General features: G+C 31.2%; 1 protein-coding gene across 1 annotated transcript in view; it reads right to left on the bottom strand.

Moving 5' to 3' along the window:
* Positions 1-14,713, bottom strand: part of LOC140434201 (peptidyl-alpha-hydroxyglycine alpha-amidating lyase 2-like) — a 52,539-nt gene extending 37,826 nt beyond the window's left edge. Inside the window, exon 1 of the mRNA XM_072522286.1 lies at positions 14,509-14,713. Within this exon, the coding sequence (XP_072378387.1) occupies positions 14,509-14,661 (153 nt within the window). The 5' untranslated portion in view covers positions 14,662-14,713. The remainder of the gene's footprint in view (positions 1-14,508) is intronic.
* Between the last annotated feature and the right edge of the window lie 353 nt (positions 14,714-15,066).

The raw sequence follows: 15,066 nt of genomic DNA, 5'->3' as shown, positions 1-15,066 counted from the left end.
AATTCTGGAAATATCATGCACCGAAAGCGCCACAAACAAAGAGGTTCTTAAAGAAATGGAAATTTTAAATAAAATCAAAACAAGAAAATTGGAATATATCGGACTATTACACGTAGAGAGAAATACAACTTACTACAACTACATCAAATGCACTTTTCAAAGCAATAGCCGTCTCTAAAGCCCAAGTATGACGATTGCAGACCTCTGTCGCGGATATAGCACGAAGAAGAAGAAGAAGATATAATAAAGAAAATAAATTTTCACATGAAGTATATTTATTACCATAAATTTGCGTTTCGATAAATAGTTTTTTTCTTTTCTTACGTGCTTCACAATGTTTGCTTTATTCTGTTATATTCCATGCGATCTTCATCAGTTTTCCATATAGCTTCTCTCCATGCCACTTTTGCTGTCCATTATTGTTCCTCCCGATACCATTAAAATTGTACCACATCTGTATATGTAAGCTTTCTGAACAAGTCACATACGCTCTACAGTTTCAGATTGCCTCCACACTCGTTCACCCTTACCAGACGATAATCTAAATAAAACTTAAGTCTAGATTTGTCGGTGAAAAAAATGCTGAAATTATTAACCACACTCCAATACAGCAGCGCAATCGCCTCTGGAAAGACGTAGGCGTCTCAGTGGTCTACTAGTGTAGATGTGGAGTGTTTAGTTATGCTGACGATTTGTTACAGTATCTGGACTTTTGACTCTAAGTTGATAACCAATTTAGAGAGATACCTCTAAGAAAAATCAGAAAACAACACAATAAAAGTAAAAGTAGAAGAAGAATTAACCGACCCTATTGAAGTTGGCAATGTGATAAGACAGGGAGATTCCCTGAGTCCTTTATTGTTCAACCTGATTGCGGATGAAATAATAAAAAAAGTAAGAACTAAAAAAGGATACCAAATGGGAGAAAATCAACTTAAAATAATCTGCTATTTAGACGACGCAATACTACTCTCTCAAAGTGAAGATGATTTACAACGTATGGAACGATAATATAAGCCGAATGACAACTAATAGAGTAGTAAAGACGGCAGGAGACGGTTCCTCAATAGGAAGACGATCAGTAGGAAGACCACGAAAACGATGGAACGACAACTTACTGGGACACATTGAAAAACAGACAGAGTCATGTCTATATAAAAAGAAGAAGAAGAAGTTATTTAAAAACATAAATGATGTATCCTTGATATGTTATTGACTTAATAATAGTGTTTTTTTTTTGTTCATTTCCTCTATTAATATGGGTAACTAGATCCTATTGCACTCTACCGAATAATTTGCTACGCAATTGGTCTCATTTAACATAATTAGAGCTGCTTATTTGATTTTTTTTATCATCTGCTTTTTTCAGGACTATAATTGAATCTTCCCATTCAACCCTGTGTTCATTTTCCGATATATGTTTACATCTTTGAGATCTATCAAATTCTTTATTTTTATTATAAGATTGATGTTCACTTATTCTAACGTTTAATAGTCTTGATGTTTCACGTAAATAAAAATGATCGCATTCAGAAGGTATTTTATAAATACAATTCTTTGTTCTTACTTGTTCATTTTTAGGTTTGGTGTTAGATAAAATATATCTCAATATGTTTGTTGTTTTGAATGTTGTTGAAATATTGAATTTATTTCCTATCATTTTAAGCTTTTTCCATAATCCTTTTTTGTATGGTATTGTTATTTTCCTCGTATAATATTGTAAGATCCCGTTCTAAGTTCTTCAGTTGTTCAGTTCGGTATATATTTAAAAACTCTTTATATATAAACAACAAGGGATAATCATTTTTTAATAAAACAGATGTTAACAAATGTTTCTCCTCTAAAAGAACGAATTTTTGGTTAAAGCACGTAATTGTGACTGTTTTTTTCCTGGTTTTTTCTCATCATTTACTATGGAATCACTAACGGGAGAATTTTATACGAATCACACTAAATTTTTTTCTGGTGGGTATTCTCAAGTCAAAGTTGATTTCATGTAACCGAACGAACGATCTTACAATAAAGTTGTCCCAAGAACGCAACTCAACGATATTGGCAATATCTACTTTAAAATGTATATATGTCTGAATTGGCAATATAAATGAGTCAGATAAAATTAGATTATTAGAAGAATTTTTCACCAAGTAACAAAAAACAAAACTTATTTAATTTATTAATGTTTGTGTTTTGAGAACGATTTCTGAAATGGAAATCGAAATGTCAAAAATAAGCTTATTTTGAACTTTGTTGTGGCTTATTCCCAACGAAAATAATAATTGTATTAATTGAAATTACTTCATAAAGTAGTCGTTATGGTGTTTGGGTTATTTGTTAAATAACAAATATAAACATTCCGTGGAGTTGTATTAAAAATATATAATTTGCATAACCACCTAAATTTATTTCTATAGTTTTATAATAATATCAAAATATGACTGGATTTTTCCGATGTTTGTATGTGCAGTTCCTACTTAAATTGAATTCCTTGTATTGGTAGTTTCTCGACGTCATCATTTATTAACTCTTCTGATCATATGTTTATTATAGTAAACTCATCATGTATTACCTATTAAAATTTATTTAGAATATCAAATTCACCTATACACCGTGGCAAAACATAATAATACAAATATAACAAAAAAATGTTATATGTATTAAAATTAATATCTCTATTTGCTTTGTCAAAATTAATACAATATTGAATTTTACTAATACCACACCAAATACTACTTCCAAAATAATTTAGTTCATATCAATATTGATCTTTATCTTTATAATCCACATAGGACTGTTGACACCGGATACACATTGGAATAAAAACTATATTAACCATTTTGCTGATTAAATATATTGCGTATCACCACTTGTATTAATAATTGTCGGTTGTAGTACTAAATAGTAAATTATATTCTAGGCCCTTATCTCTAATTGCTTTAATTAACTTTTTTTATCGAGAATAAATGAACTTCATAAATGACGGGACTCAACAAAAACGATGATATAAAAGTGTATTTGATTGGGTTTATGTCCTCCCACAAGAGTATTACAACCAAAATTTTTATCATAGCAGTAAATTTAAAACATCAGTTATTGCGAATATTAGTTTATTGAGGAGAAGGCGTTGACATTTTAATAATATGATCATGTCTGTAATTACATATTCCAACCCGAGTGGCCTACTTCGAAGAATAAGAAAAAGAAAGAAGTATGTAGCAAACGGCTGGAGGAAATTAAAGAATTTAACAACCATGAGAGTTAGAAGAGACAGTAATTTCAATTAAAATGTTTTTATTAAACAGCTAAGCTATGTTTATACCACTGAAATCTAGTCACAGTTGACCAATTATCAATTCTTCTTTGACTTAAATTACTAAGTGATCTCTCTTCTTTGTCAACCATTTGGCATCCACTCCTGAATGTAGGTCTCTCCCAATTGCTTCCATCTTTCTCTATCTTGCGCCACTGTTTTCCTACCACTGCTCTTATGTCATCTACAGATCTTTTTTGAGGTCTTCCCATGCTTCTTGTTGTCGTCCTTGGTCTCCATTCTAGAATTCCCCATGTCCACCTGTTGTCATTATATCGGGCTACGTGACTTGTCCAGCGCCATTTAATTTTTGTAATTATTTCCACAATATCCCCAATCTTCGTTCTATGTCTTATCTCGGTGTTTCTAATCTTGTCTCTCAGTGATATTCCAAGCAAGATTCGCTCCATTGCTCTTTGCGTTGTTTCTAATTTTTTAGCAGATTTTTTGGTAAGGGCTACTGTCTCCAATCCATAGGTGTAAACTGGTAGTATGCATTTGTTATACACCCTTTTCTTTAACGTCCGTATATAGTTATTTTAATAACTATTGTCTAGGACGGGAAAGATTTTTGTTTTGGTTCAGAGCAGTGACTATACCGTTCTGAAGAGACTTAAGGTGGTCGAAATACGTATCAACGGTTGTTGCTGCACTGTATCAAAACAAAAATCTAATACCGTCATTCTGTTTTGTTATTTACTTCGTTGGAAGTACGAGAAACTGAATTCACTACGAATTTTCACAAGGATGAACGGCTTGTGGAATGTAATTTTAGATTCCCTTGCCGAGTAATTCATCCAGCTGTTTGTTTCGCAAATTTTAGGAAACACAGTGGTTAAGATTTGAATTCGGTTTCGCTAAGTAGAAATCGTTTGATTTCTCTTTTTGTTTTTAGATGGCGTAGTTACGTCCGTATATAGTTATTTTAATAACTATTGTCTAGGACGGGAAAGATTTTTGTTTTGGTTCAGAGCAGTGACTATACCGTTCTGAAGAGACTTAAGGAGGTCGAAATACGTATCAACGGTTGTTGCTGCACTGTATCAAAACAAAAATCTAATACCGTCATTCTGCCTTTTCTTTAAGTTTACAGGAATGGAGCTGTTTTTCAAGATATATGCTAGTTTGACGAAAGCGCCCCATGCCAATTGTGTTCTTTTAATTTCAGCATCTTGATTTGGTTTTCCTAGTTTGATGATGTGACCTAGATATACATAATGTTTAACATTTTCTATGGGATGATTTTGTATTGTTATATTTGTCTGGTCTCGGCTCAGTATTTTTGTTTTACTCTAGTTCTCTAGTCCTGAAATTGCATTTAATTGTTGTAACATATCATTTAGTTCTTGGATATTATCGGCTATTAAAACTATGTCATCTGCGAATCTCAAGTGGTTTAAGTATGATCCGTCGACGTTGGTACCCTTGTTGTTTCGTTCTAGTTTCTTAAATATGTCTTCTAGAGCAAGGGTAAATAGTTTGGGAGAGATGGTGTCTCCTTGTCTTACTCGTCGTTGTAGTCTTATGGGATTAGTTTTTGTGCTTTCGTCCAGCTTTATCTGCATGGTGGTATTTTCATATATGTTTTTAATTATGTTAGTGTATCTTGAATCTATACGTGCATTTTCTAGAGATTTAAGCACTGCTCATAATTCGATGGAATCGAATGCTTTATGGAAATCGACGAACGCCATATGAATTGGAACATTATACTCTATGCATTTTTCTATCAGTGTTCTTACGGTGTGCAAGTGGTCTATGGTACTAAATTTTTTTCTGAATCCAGCCTGTTCGATAGCTTGATAAAAATAGAGCTTATGTTTTAGGCGGTTGGTTATGATTTTAGTTAGTAATTTATACAGATGTGATATAGTTTGTCTCAAAATATATCGTTTTGACTTTCCCGTCCTTAAAGGATCAGTGGTATTATCGCCATTATTAATAGACAAATACATTTTAAATTTCTACCTGACCGCTCAGGGTTGAATCAGGTACGGCTAATGTAATCAGTCATTAAAAATCTCTACTTGCTACTGTGGTATATTAGTGAAGATTTTTCGTAACAAATATGTTTGGTCCACGGAAAAATAATCGCTAGAGATCTACTAAACATAATCAAAAGCATTTGTCATTGGACGCAAAAAAATAGTTAAAAATGTGTGTCATACTTTAATAGATAGGGGCCTAATCAAACAGAATGTTATGAAAAGAACATATTTACTTACAAAAACGTCGATATTGTCGACAAAGCCTATTGTAAGCGAAGAACCATTGACAGGACGAAAAAAAGTAGTAATTTTTAGTCTCATTATTTGGACAGTACTCAATAAGATATTATAAGAAGAACAATAAGTTGTTCTTTACGAAAATCAGATAGTTCCTACGTTAGATAAATTAAATTGAAGTTATAGGAAGAAGAAACAAATATAGATACCACTCTTAATACAGTCCTTTCTAAAATAAGTTTTAAATACTTGAAGAACTGAGTATCTCTCTGAAATTATAGGTTAGAAAACAAATCTATCATATATCTGGATAAAACATGGTTTGATACTCATGATATAGTATGTAAAAGAAGGTCGATTTTAGTAAAAAATGTCATACGAAAGCATCTTTAAATAAAGGAAAACGCATAACAATAATTCACGCCAGTTCGAAAGATATGTGGGTTCGAAACTGTTTGTTCTTATCTGCAAAGAATATCAAAGACTTCAGCTTAGACTATCATGAAGATACCAGTGCAGAACTTTTTAAAAATTGGTTTCAAAATTCTCTTTTGAAAAATATTCCTGACAGTAGTGTAATCGTCATGGATAACGCAAGCTACTACAGTCTACAGCTACAAAAAGCGATAAACAAGTACTAAAACTGAAATTTATGAGTCTTTATTAAAAAATGTTAATTATTTTAAAGCCATATATATATATATATATATATATATATATATATATATATATATATATATATATATATATATATATATATATATATATATATATATATATACAGTATACTCCCTCTATAACGAACACGGTTATTACGAGGTTTCGCTTATAACTAGGTACATTAGATGTCCCGTGAAATTTCTATTGAACTATAACCCTCTATAGCGAGGTAAATGCTTATAACGAGAGAAAATAAGATTAAAAAACGTGTTTTTTACGTTTTGGCCCGGCCGTAGCTATAAATAAATACCCTTTTTAACTGCGGACCGCCCGCAATAAACTTCTTACAATTTATGATTCTTAGTCGGAAATGTAATAGACAAATGGTCCTAATAGACAATATGTGGAAAGTGTTTTAAAGGTTGTCAGAAACTTTCGCAAATGAAGAAGCATAAAACTGTTTCACATCTTTAGAAAATATGATAGATAGAATACTGGACAATTTAAAGCAGTCAAAAATGACAAAATAACTTTATACGCTTTATACATATTTACAGAATACAGATTTTTTTGTTTTAACGTATATCATTGACAGTAAAAGTAAACAACTCTTTTTTGTTTTAATGCATTTCATTGACAATAAAAGTAAACAACTTTGTTTTAAAAATGCCATTCAAACAATATTTATTAGCATCTTATATTGCTCCGAATGGATTCACTATAGAAAGTTAATGTTTTAGAAAACTACATATTCATATGTATGCACAGTATTATTGTTGTTGGATATAACGAGATCCGCTTATAACGAGGTAATTAGTCTGCCATTTCAGTTCTCGTTATAGAGGGAGTCTACTGTATATATATATATATATATATATATATATATATATATATATATATATATAGACTAAAAATTACTACTTTTTTTCGTCTTGTCAATGGTTCTTCGCTTACAATAGCCTTTGTCGACGATATCGACGTTTTTGTAAGTAAATATGTTCTTTTCACAACATTCTGTTTGATTAGGCCCCTATCTATTAAAGTATGACACACATTTTTAACTATTTTTTTTGCGTCCAATGACAAATGCTTTTGATTATGTTTAGTAGATCTCGAGCGATTATTTTTCCGTGGACGAAACATATTTGTTACGAACAATCTTCACTAATATACTATACACACAGTAGCAAGTAGAGATTTTTAATGACTGATTACATTAGCCGTACCTGATTCAACCCTGAGCGGTCAGGTAGAAATTTAAAACGTATTTGTCTATTAATAATGGCGATAATACCACTAATCCTTTAACGACGGGAAAGTCAAAACGATATATTTTGAGACAAACTATAGCAAGGATATGGTCCGTAATTCTCGATGTTTGCTTTGTCTCCTTTCTTGAATACTAGAATGACTTCGGAGTTGTACCATTCTTGAGGAATCTTTCCTTCATTAATTACTTTATTGGTTGATTTAGAGCCATTCTTATTTCATAGTCGGTTATGTCCGGTATTTCTTCTGAGCCGGTGTTAATTATTGATCGTTCAGTAAGTCGTTATTGTGGTTGTGTATTTACCGAGTATAATTTAGTGTAGAATTTTTCAATGGCCTCACTTATTTCCCTTCTGTCTCAAGCGGTGACGTTTTTCTCATTTTTTATTTCTATGATTTTGGTAATGCCGCTTGAGTTTTTTGCTTTCAGTACTTTCATATTTCAGTTATCCTTAATTATATCTTTTATTAGATTGTTAGTATAGTTTCTATGATCGTTCCTAATTTTTTTCTTTACGTTTTTGTTTAAACTTTTGAAACTTTCCGAAGTTCGATCTGTTCTGTTTCGTCTTTCTTGGAGTAGTTTAATTGTATTAGGTTGGAGTTTAGATGTTTTGGCTATTTTCGTGTTTGGGCTTTTTTTTTTAACCGATATTGGTATGACCGAAAGAGGTATAACAGGTCTAAAAGACAAGGAGATAAGGATATATACAAGGTGACAAAGGGGTAAGCAAAGCGCGCTGTAGCTACAATGGTAAATTTACCAATTTACATATTGTATAAGAGAATAGAATAATCTATATTAAAGAGATAATTATCAATTATTGACAAACAGATAAGTGAAGAGTCAAATTTATACCAAATTCCATTTGGCTTTATCATTAACAACCATGAAATATTTTTAACACTCCGTTGGTACCAACTTTGGCTCCCAACGTTTTAAGTGAAAGTGTTTTAATAAAATTGAAAATTCTATACAAAATATGAACACTCAAAATTAATTACATTACATTACTTCATTTTTTACCAAAAGCAGAATACCCGTAATAAATAAATTCTCGATAAATTTTTGGCGGTAAAGTGTTTTTATTCGTTTTTGTCTTCGACACTGCGGTATCTTTTGATCAATACTATGGCATTATGAGGCAATTATTTGGCACAATATCAAAACCTTTAAACATGGCACGCTATAATGATTTTACGTGACCTATTCCAAAGGTTATTAGGACTACAATTTAAGGGGAAAATGCATTATACTTCTAAAAATGTATTAAAGTTATGGATATTTTGAATTCATTTCGAATAATTGTGAATATGAAAAATATACTTCGAGAAAAATTTGTTCTAAGTTGTTACTGATTTTTTTTTGTTTGCACCATGGTTTAGTCACTGTTAACACAGTAACTAGAAATAAACACTTGAAAAAATATGAAAAAATAATGCAAACTTGATATTCCAAATAATATCTATAGATTAATCAGACTATTGGGATATAAAAATGTTGGGTTGCAGGCCGGGACGAGGATAATCTGTCCTTCTAAAAACGACGGGAACTGTCGACCGCTGGAGAGTTCAACCCGACAAGCAAACCAATTTGAAGTGGACTAAGCCAGAATATTCTAGTACATAATAACTTTTATATATAAGCATACCTTCTATGAGTTAAGTTTAGTTGATAAGATATTTGCGTGCTATAGACTTATAAATAAATGTATTTATATAAATCAAGAACTGCTTGTTTTATTTAAAAAATGGTACAATACTTTAAAGAAGGCTCATGAGGCCCAACCCTGCCTGGGTTGGGCCTGATGAGTTGGATTATAAGAAGTAAATATAACTGAGTTGTATTTACCAAAATACGGACTTTTAACTTTAGGACTTAATTCCTTCGACTTCTCATTACATTGTATTATATGGGACGAAAGTAAAGTAGCTAGTGGCGGAAAAGAAATTGCTTCTTGTTTATTAAAATCGGCAAATGCCTGACTCTACCATTGAACAAATAACCATATAGAAGGACAACTGTTATGGTCAAAACAAGCATACGTTTATTTTGATGGCATATTTATGTATTTTCAAGACATTCTCACAGATTTAGCAAATAGATCACAAGTTTTTGTTGAAGGGTCATACTCATGTGGAAGCAGATACTGTCCATGGTCACATTACAAGGAAAAGATAAAAGATACCAAATATGACAATACTGACTCCTTGGACTTAAAAATAATTTGTACACCATGTGAATGTAGGACTTCAGGCAATTCAATTTATTTTTTGACAGAAAAGAAGTTCCTTTTTTCTTAAGAAAACTTGACACTGAAAAATAGTCTGTTTTATATTTATCTGTGGTTATCTTCAAGTTTGTCAAGAGGTTATAGCAAAGCTATTTTTTCAAATTTCACATAACTTGATACAAGGACCTCTTTTTTTTGCAAATATTTTTTCTTTGCAGGATGGCTTGAAGGAAAAAATATCTGGATTCTTTTCGCATAATATGTCCGAAGGATTGTAACTTTCGAGATTTGATGGTGGGCAGTACCTCTCGGTTCTTATTTATTCTTCTGAGGACCTCCTCATTTATGACTCGGTCAGTCCACGGGATCGTAAGTATTCTCCGATATAGCCACATCTCAAATGCTTCCAGTTTTCTGCACATATCTTCGATCAAGGTCCACGATTCAACACAAAAAAAGGACAGAGAAGACGTAGCAACACAGCATTCTTACTTTTGTATCAAGAGAGAGTGACTCTTGTGACTCTTGAAGAAGGCCCCCATCCGATTGAAGGTGGATCTCGCTTTTCCGATGCGTACTCTAATCTCTTGGTTGCTGGTCCATTCTTTATTTTAATGGTGCCTAGGTAGTTGTAGTGCGTCACTCTTTCTACAGGGAATTGGTTGACGGAGAGTTGACCTTCTGTTATACTTTTCTTGCTAATTATCATAAGCTTTGTCTGCTTAACGTTTATATTGAGTGCATATTGTTGACTGTAATACGTGATTTTGTTCATAAGAACTTGTAGGTCTTCTAAGTTGTCCGCAAATACTATGGTATCATCTGCATATCTGATGTTGTTTAGCCGGTAACCATTTAGTAGAATACCTTTTTCAATTTCGTGCAAAGCTTCAATAAATATTCTTTCAGGGCACAGATCGAAGATTAGAGTCTCTCACTCCACGCATGATTTTCACATAGTAAGTGTGTTCACCTTCAACTCTGACATTAGCTGTCTGATTCCAGTAAAGATTTCTAATTATTTTTAGATCTTGGTTATTAATTCCTGTTTCTTTTAGTATTTGCATCATCTTGGCGTGCTGTACTCGATTAAACGCTTTCTCGTAATCAACCAGACATGCGTATACGTCGCAGTTAACGTCTTTGTATCTCTGGAATAAGACTTGTACTGAGAACAAAGTTTCTCTAGTACCAATAGCATTTGTGAACCCGAACTGGTTGGGGAAAATTTGACTTTCACACAGCTTATAGATTCTCTTATGCATTATCTTTAAGAACAATTTTAGGAGATGACTCATGAGGCTTATAGTACGGTAATCTTCGCATTTTTGGCTGCTGTTTTTTTTTGGAACTACAATAAACTCAGATTTCAGCCAATCTATTGGTATTTCTCCAGAGTTATATATGTTGTTGAATTTATTTGCGATTATTGCTATTGAATTGTTGTCCATTAGTTTGAGTAGTTCTGCTTGTATATTATCAGTGCCTGCCGGTTTGCCATCCTTTAACTGTGTTATTGCGGAATAAACTCCCTGCTGTAATATTCTTGGTCCATTATTTACCTCCTCTTCTAGATCAAAGGTGTTATCTCTTGGTCTTCAAATAGTTTTTCTAGATATACTTTCCACGTTCGTATTTTACTCTGTTTGTAAAAAAGATGATGTTTCCGTCAGAATCAGTTATATTTCCTTTCTGCCTTCGTCTTGGTGCCCCTGTGAGTTCTTTAACTCTCCTGTGTACATTGTGACTATCGTACTTGATCTCACTATTACCATATTTACTATCAGTATATCATAATTTTTATAGAAATTTACATACATCTAACAACGTGAGTGATTACTCAGAAGATGATGAAGACGAAGTTTTTGTGCGTGACGGATATTATTAGGTTTGTTTAGTATTTTAACAGTATCGCTGTCGTTAAACGTAATAAAATCTTAAGTTTCACACTTTACAATGGTTGTCATGAACAAAAAATAAATAAATAATTCTATAAACTTAAATAAAATTAAATAAAAGTAAATAAAATTATTTAAACTTTATTAAAACTATAAAAAATTATAAAAAATTGTAAAAATTAAGTAAAATTAAAAAAAATTAAATTAAATAAAATTATAGAAAAAAAAACAAAATTAAATAAACTGAAATAAAACGAAATAAAATGAAACAAAATGCAATAAAATGAAATATAGTTTAATAAAATTTATTAAAATTAAATAAAATCAAATAACAATAAATATAATTAAATAAAATTAAATAATATAATTAAATAAAATTAATTAAAATAATTTAAAGTTTAATTTACAAAATTTATAGTCGTTTATAGATAAGTATTTACAAATGCAAAGTTTTTAATTACAATTAATTATTATACCTTCCCAATATTCATGATTCTTTTAAGAATATAATTTTAATCAAAATTAAATAATTAAGCATAAATACAAGATAATAATATAAATGTATATGAAGAATAAATTCTATTTTATATTATATTTAACAAATTTTGAAAATTACTATAATCAATAAACTAAATTTTTAAAGAAAAAAATGAAGATATTTTATATTTTTAAGAACTTAAATTTGAATGTTATTATAAAAAATATTAACAATTCATTAATAAGCAGACATAAAATTTAAATAACCTACAAAAATAGTAATAACACGCTATAAGAAGTATTCACTTCTGGCTGCACCCCCAAGTGCCACGCTCTTATTTTTAATTAAAAAGTAATTAAGTTTAATATTACAATGTATATTTTAAATATTATAATTTTAAAAGTTATTAATCTGGGGAATTAATTATACAAGGGTTTGTAAAAGAATGTATATTAACATACATCCTGTAAACAAAGAATAAAAAAAACTTAAAACACTTATGTAAAATTTCAAATTTATGACATGGTGCCTTTTACCTCCGGCATACAAATAATATGTATTGTATATAATTGTAAAATTATGTCTGCGACTTTCTTTAATCAACTATTGTTGGTATATTCTTATCGTTGACTTCTTCTTTTACTATTGGCTACCAAAGCTTGCTAAAATCTGCTGATTGGTTTGCTACACATTTTTCTTCATTAAGTAGGATAAAAGCTGCTTTTTTTGATTTTCTCTTCTTTTATGATTATTGATATATCTTTTTATTATAATCTGTGCTCGTTATGCCAGGAATATTTGTATATCTGAGATTTGTCAAAGTCTCTATTTATGACGTGTGTTTAATGCTCGTTTATTCTGACACTTGGTGGTCTTGCGGTTTCTCTCACTCTAGACTTCAGATATGCAGATAGAAAATTTAAAGTAAAATAAAACAGTCTTTCTTGCGCTAACGGCAGACGATAAAATAGATGTTTCTACATAAACTCAGACGGTATTATCAAGATGATATATCAGACGGCGATTTTCAAATCCGGAAAGTCAATATGCTGTTAAGATATCGACCTAAAATTTGGAACCAATTCATCCTGTTTTAAAACTCGTCCTAGAAATGAATGGGAAACACTTACGACGGCGTTGCTAGTGTCTGTATATTTTTTGGTATCATAGGCGGCATATCCTCATTTTTTTTCCAATTCTCCGGACAGAATAAAAGCGTTAAAGCCCAAACGAGTTGCAATTTATCTAAGAGAGAAACTTGTGACAATATTATATTTCAAATTAATGATCGTTTTGCTTTTAAAAACCATCTGTCGGGTACAAAGACAGGAACTACTTTTATAAGACATTGAAATCTTCTGCAATTCATTTCCAATGATTGAAAAAATATGCACTGAAATTGGAAATGACAATATTTTACTCGAAACCAGAAATAACAAAAAAAAAAAACAAAAATGGAATCTCCTGCTTACATACTTTAATATTAAATTTAATAGTCTCACGTGGTTTGGGTTCAACATTTTGTGAAATAAGTAGTTTTGATTATTTTAATAGTGATGTCATTGACAATGCGATGCCAATGAAAGGTATTTCTCTACTTTGAAATTGACCAAGAAACTAAGGAATACAATATTGGAAGAAAGACTGCTGGCGCTTGCTGTCCATTGAAAAAACTTTAGTTGCAGATATTTCTGACTTCAACGAAAAGGTTCATTTCCGATAAAAACGGGAGGATTGAGTTTCATTTTAAGAACTACGCTTTTGTTAAGTGCTTATTAATTTTTTTGTATTCTTGAATCAATGCCCCCTGAACAAAATTATTACTAGCCGCCACTGATATTATCTATATTCATTTTTGTTATAGTATATAATTAATTATTTTAAAATTTATATACGTGACATTATCATTTACAGGAAGGTGATATGCTAACCGAGAAAGTACTTTTCTAGTTACCAGGAAGATTAACGTATTTTTGTCTCTTCCAGAATGTTTTTAAGTGTGAAGAGAAATGATTATAACGAATTGGCAGTCAAAATTAGACCAAGAAGTTTACAGTAAAACCAGGTTAACTATTTTCACAACCATATTATGTAAAATCGTATAATATTTATGATAATTTGAATATCAAGTATGTTAACTGTTTAAAATTATTGATTGACTAATTTTCTCATATATTTTATCAGAAACTACTGATTTTTTAACTTCATGTTAAACATTCTATCCTTCAGGTTAGACGAAAGTGAATATAAACAATGCACCATATATTATATACATTTTTGATTTACTGTGAATATTTACACATAATTTGTTCATATTATAATTAAGGATTGCGCAAGAATTTCAGGCACTAATTAAAAACTGCTTCTTTTCTACCTTAACACCAATATAAATACTAATTTCCTGACACAAACAAATCCCGTACACAAAACCTCCTACCTGCAAATATCCCTGGTTGAGTTGCAGCAATTGCCTAACTTCATCGTACAAGGCCTTGGTGTCCCTTTGGCCGTCGTCTTCGAAGGGCAGAGCAGAAAGTTGGAGCACTAACAGCCCGAAAACGGAAACAGCGGAGACGATTGAGGTGACCATGGCCGACTGAGATCAATAGAGGACGCGGCGGAATGGAAGGCGCGCACAAGGTGCGGATAAACGGATATAAATCTGGCGGAATGACAGGTCGCGTGTCAGGGGGTGGGTTGGCGGAAGGGGTTGCGCCGTACGTTCTGATTCGGAAAGCCGTTTTCTTTTTATATAATGTAGGTAATTATGTATACACTGAGAAAAATAAGTGTGCAAATATTTCTCTCTAATAAATCTTACTAAAAATCTTTGTTTTTCATGAAAGTAGTGTCTGTGTATTTTGTATTGATCTGTAAGCAGTTTAACGTTACGTATTTATTACGTAATTTTTTATTAGATTTTTTCAACAATACTATAAATTATGTACTTATAAATTTCTATTACAGTTCATAGTAGTTATTTATACTCTACGAC

Source organism: Diabrotica undecimpunctata, chromosome 2 (assembly GCF_040954645.1).
Source record: "Diabrotica undecimpunctata isolate CICGRU chromosome 2, icDiaUnde3, whole genome shotgun sequence".
Taxonomy (NCBI): Eukaryota; Metazoa; Arthropoda; class Insecta; order Coleoptera; family Chrysomelidae; genus Diabrotica; species Diabrotica undecimpunctata.
Note: the sequence above shows the minus strand (reverse complement) of the source record. Positions and strands in the feature narration are given on the sequence as shown.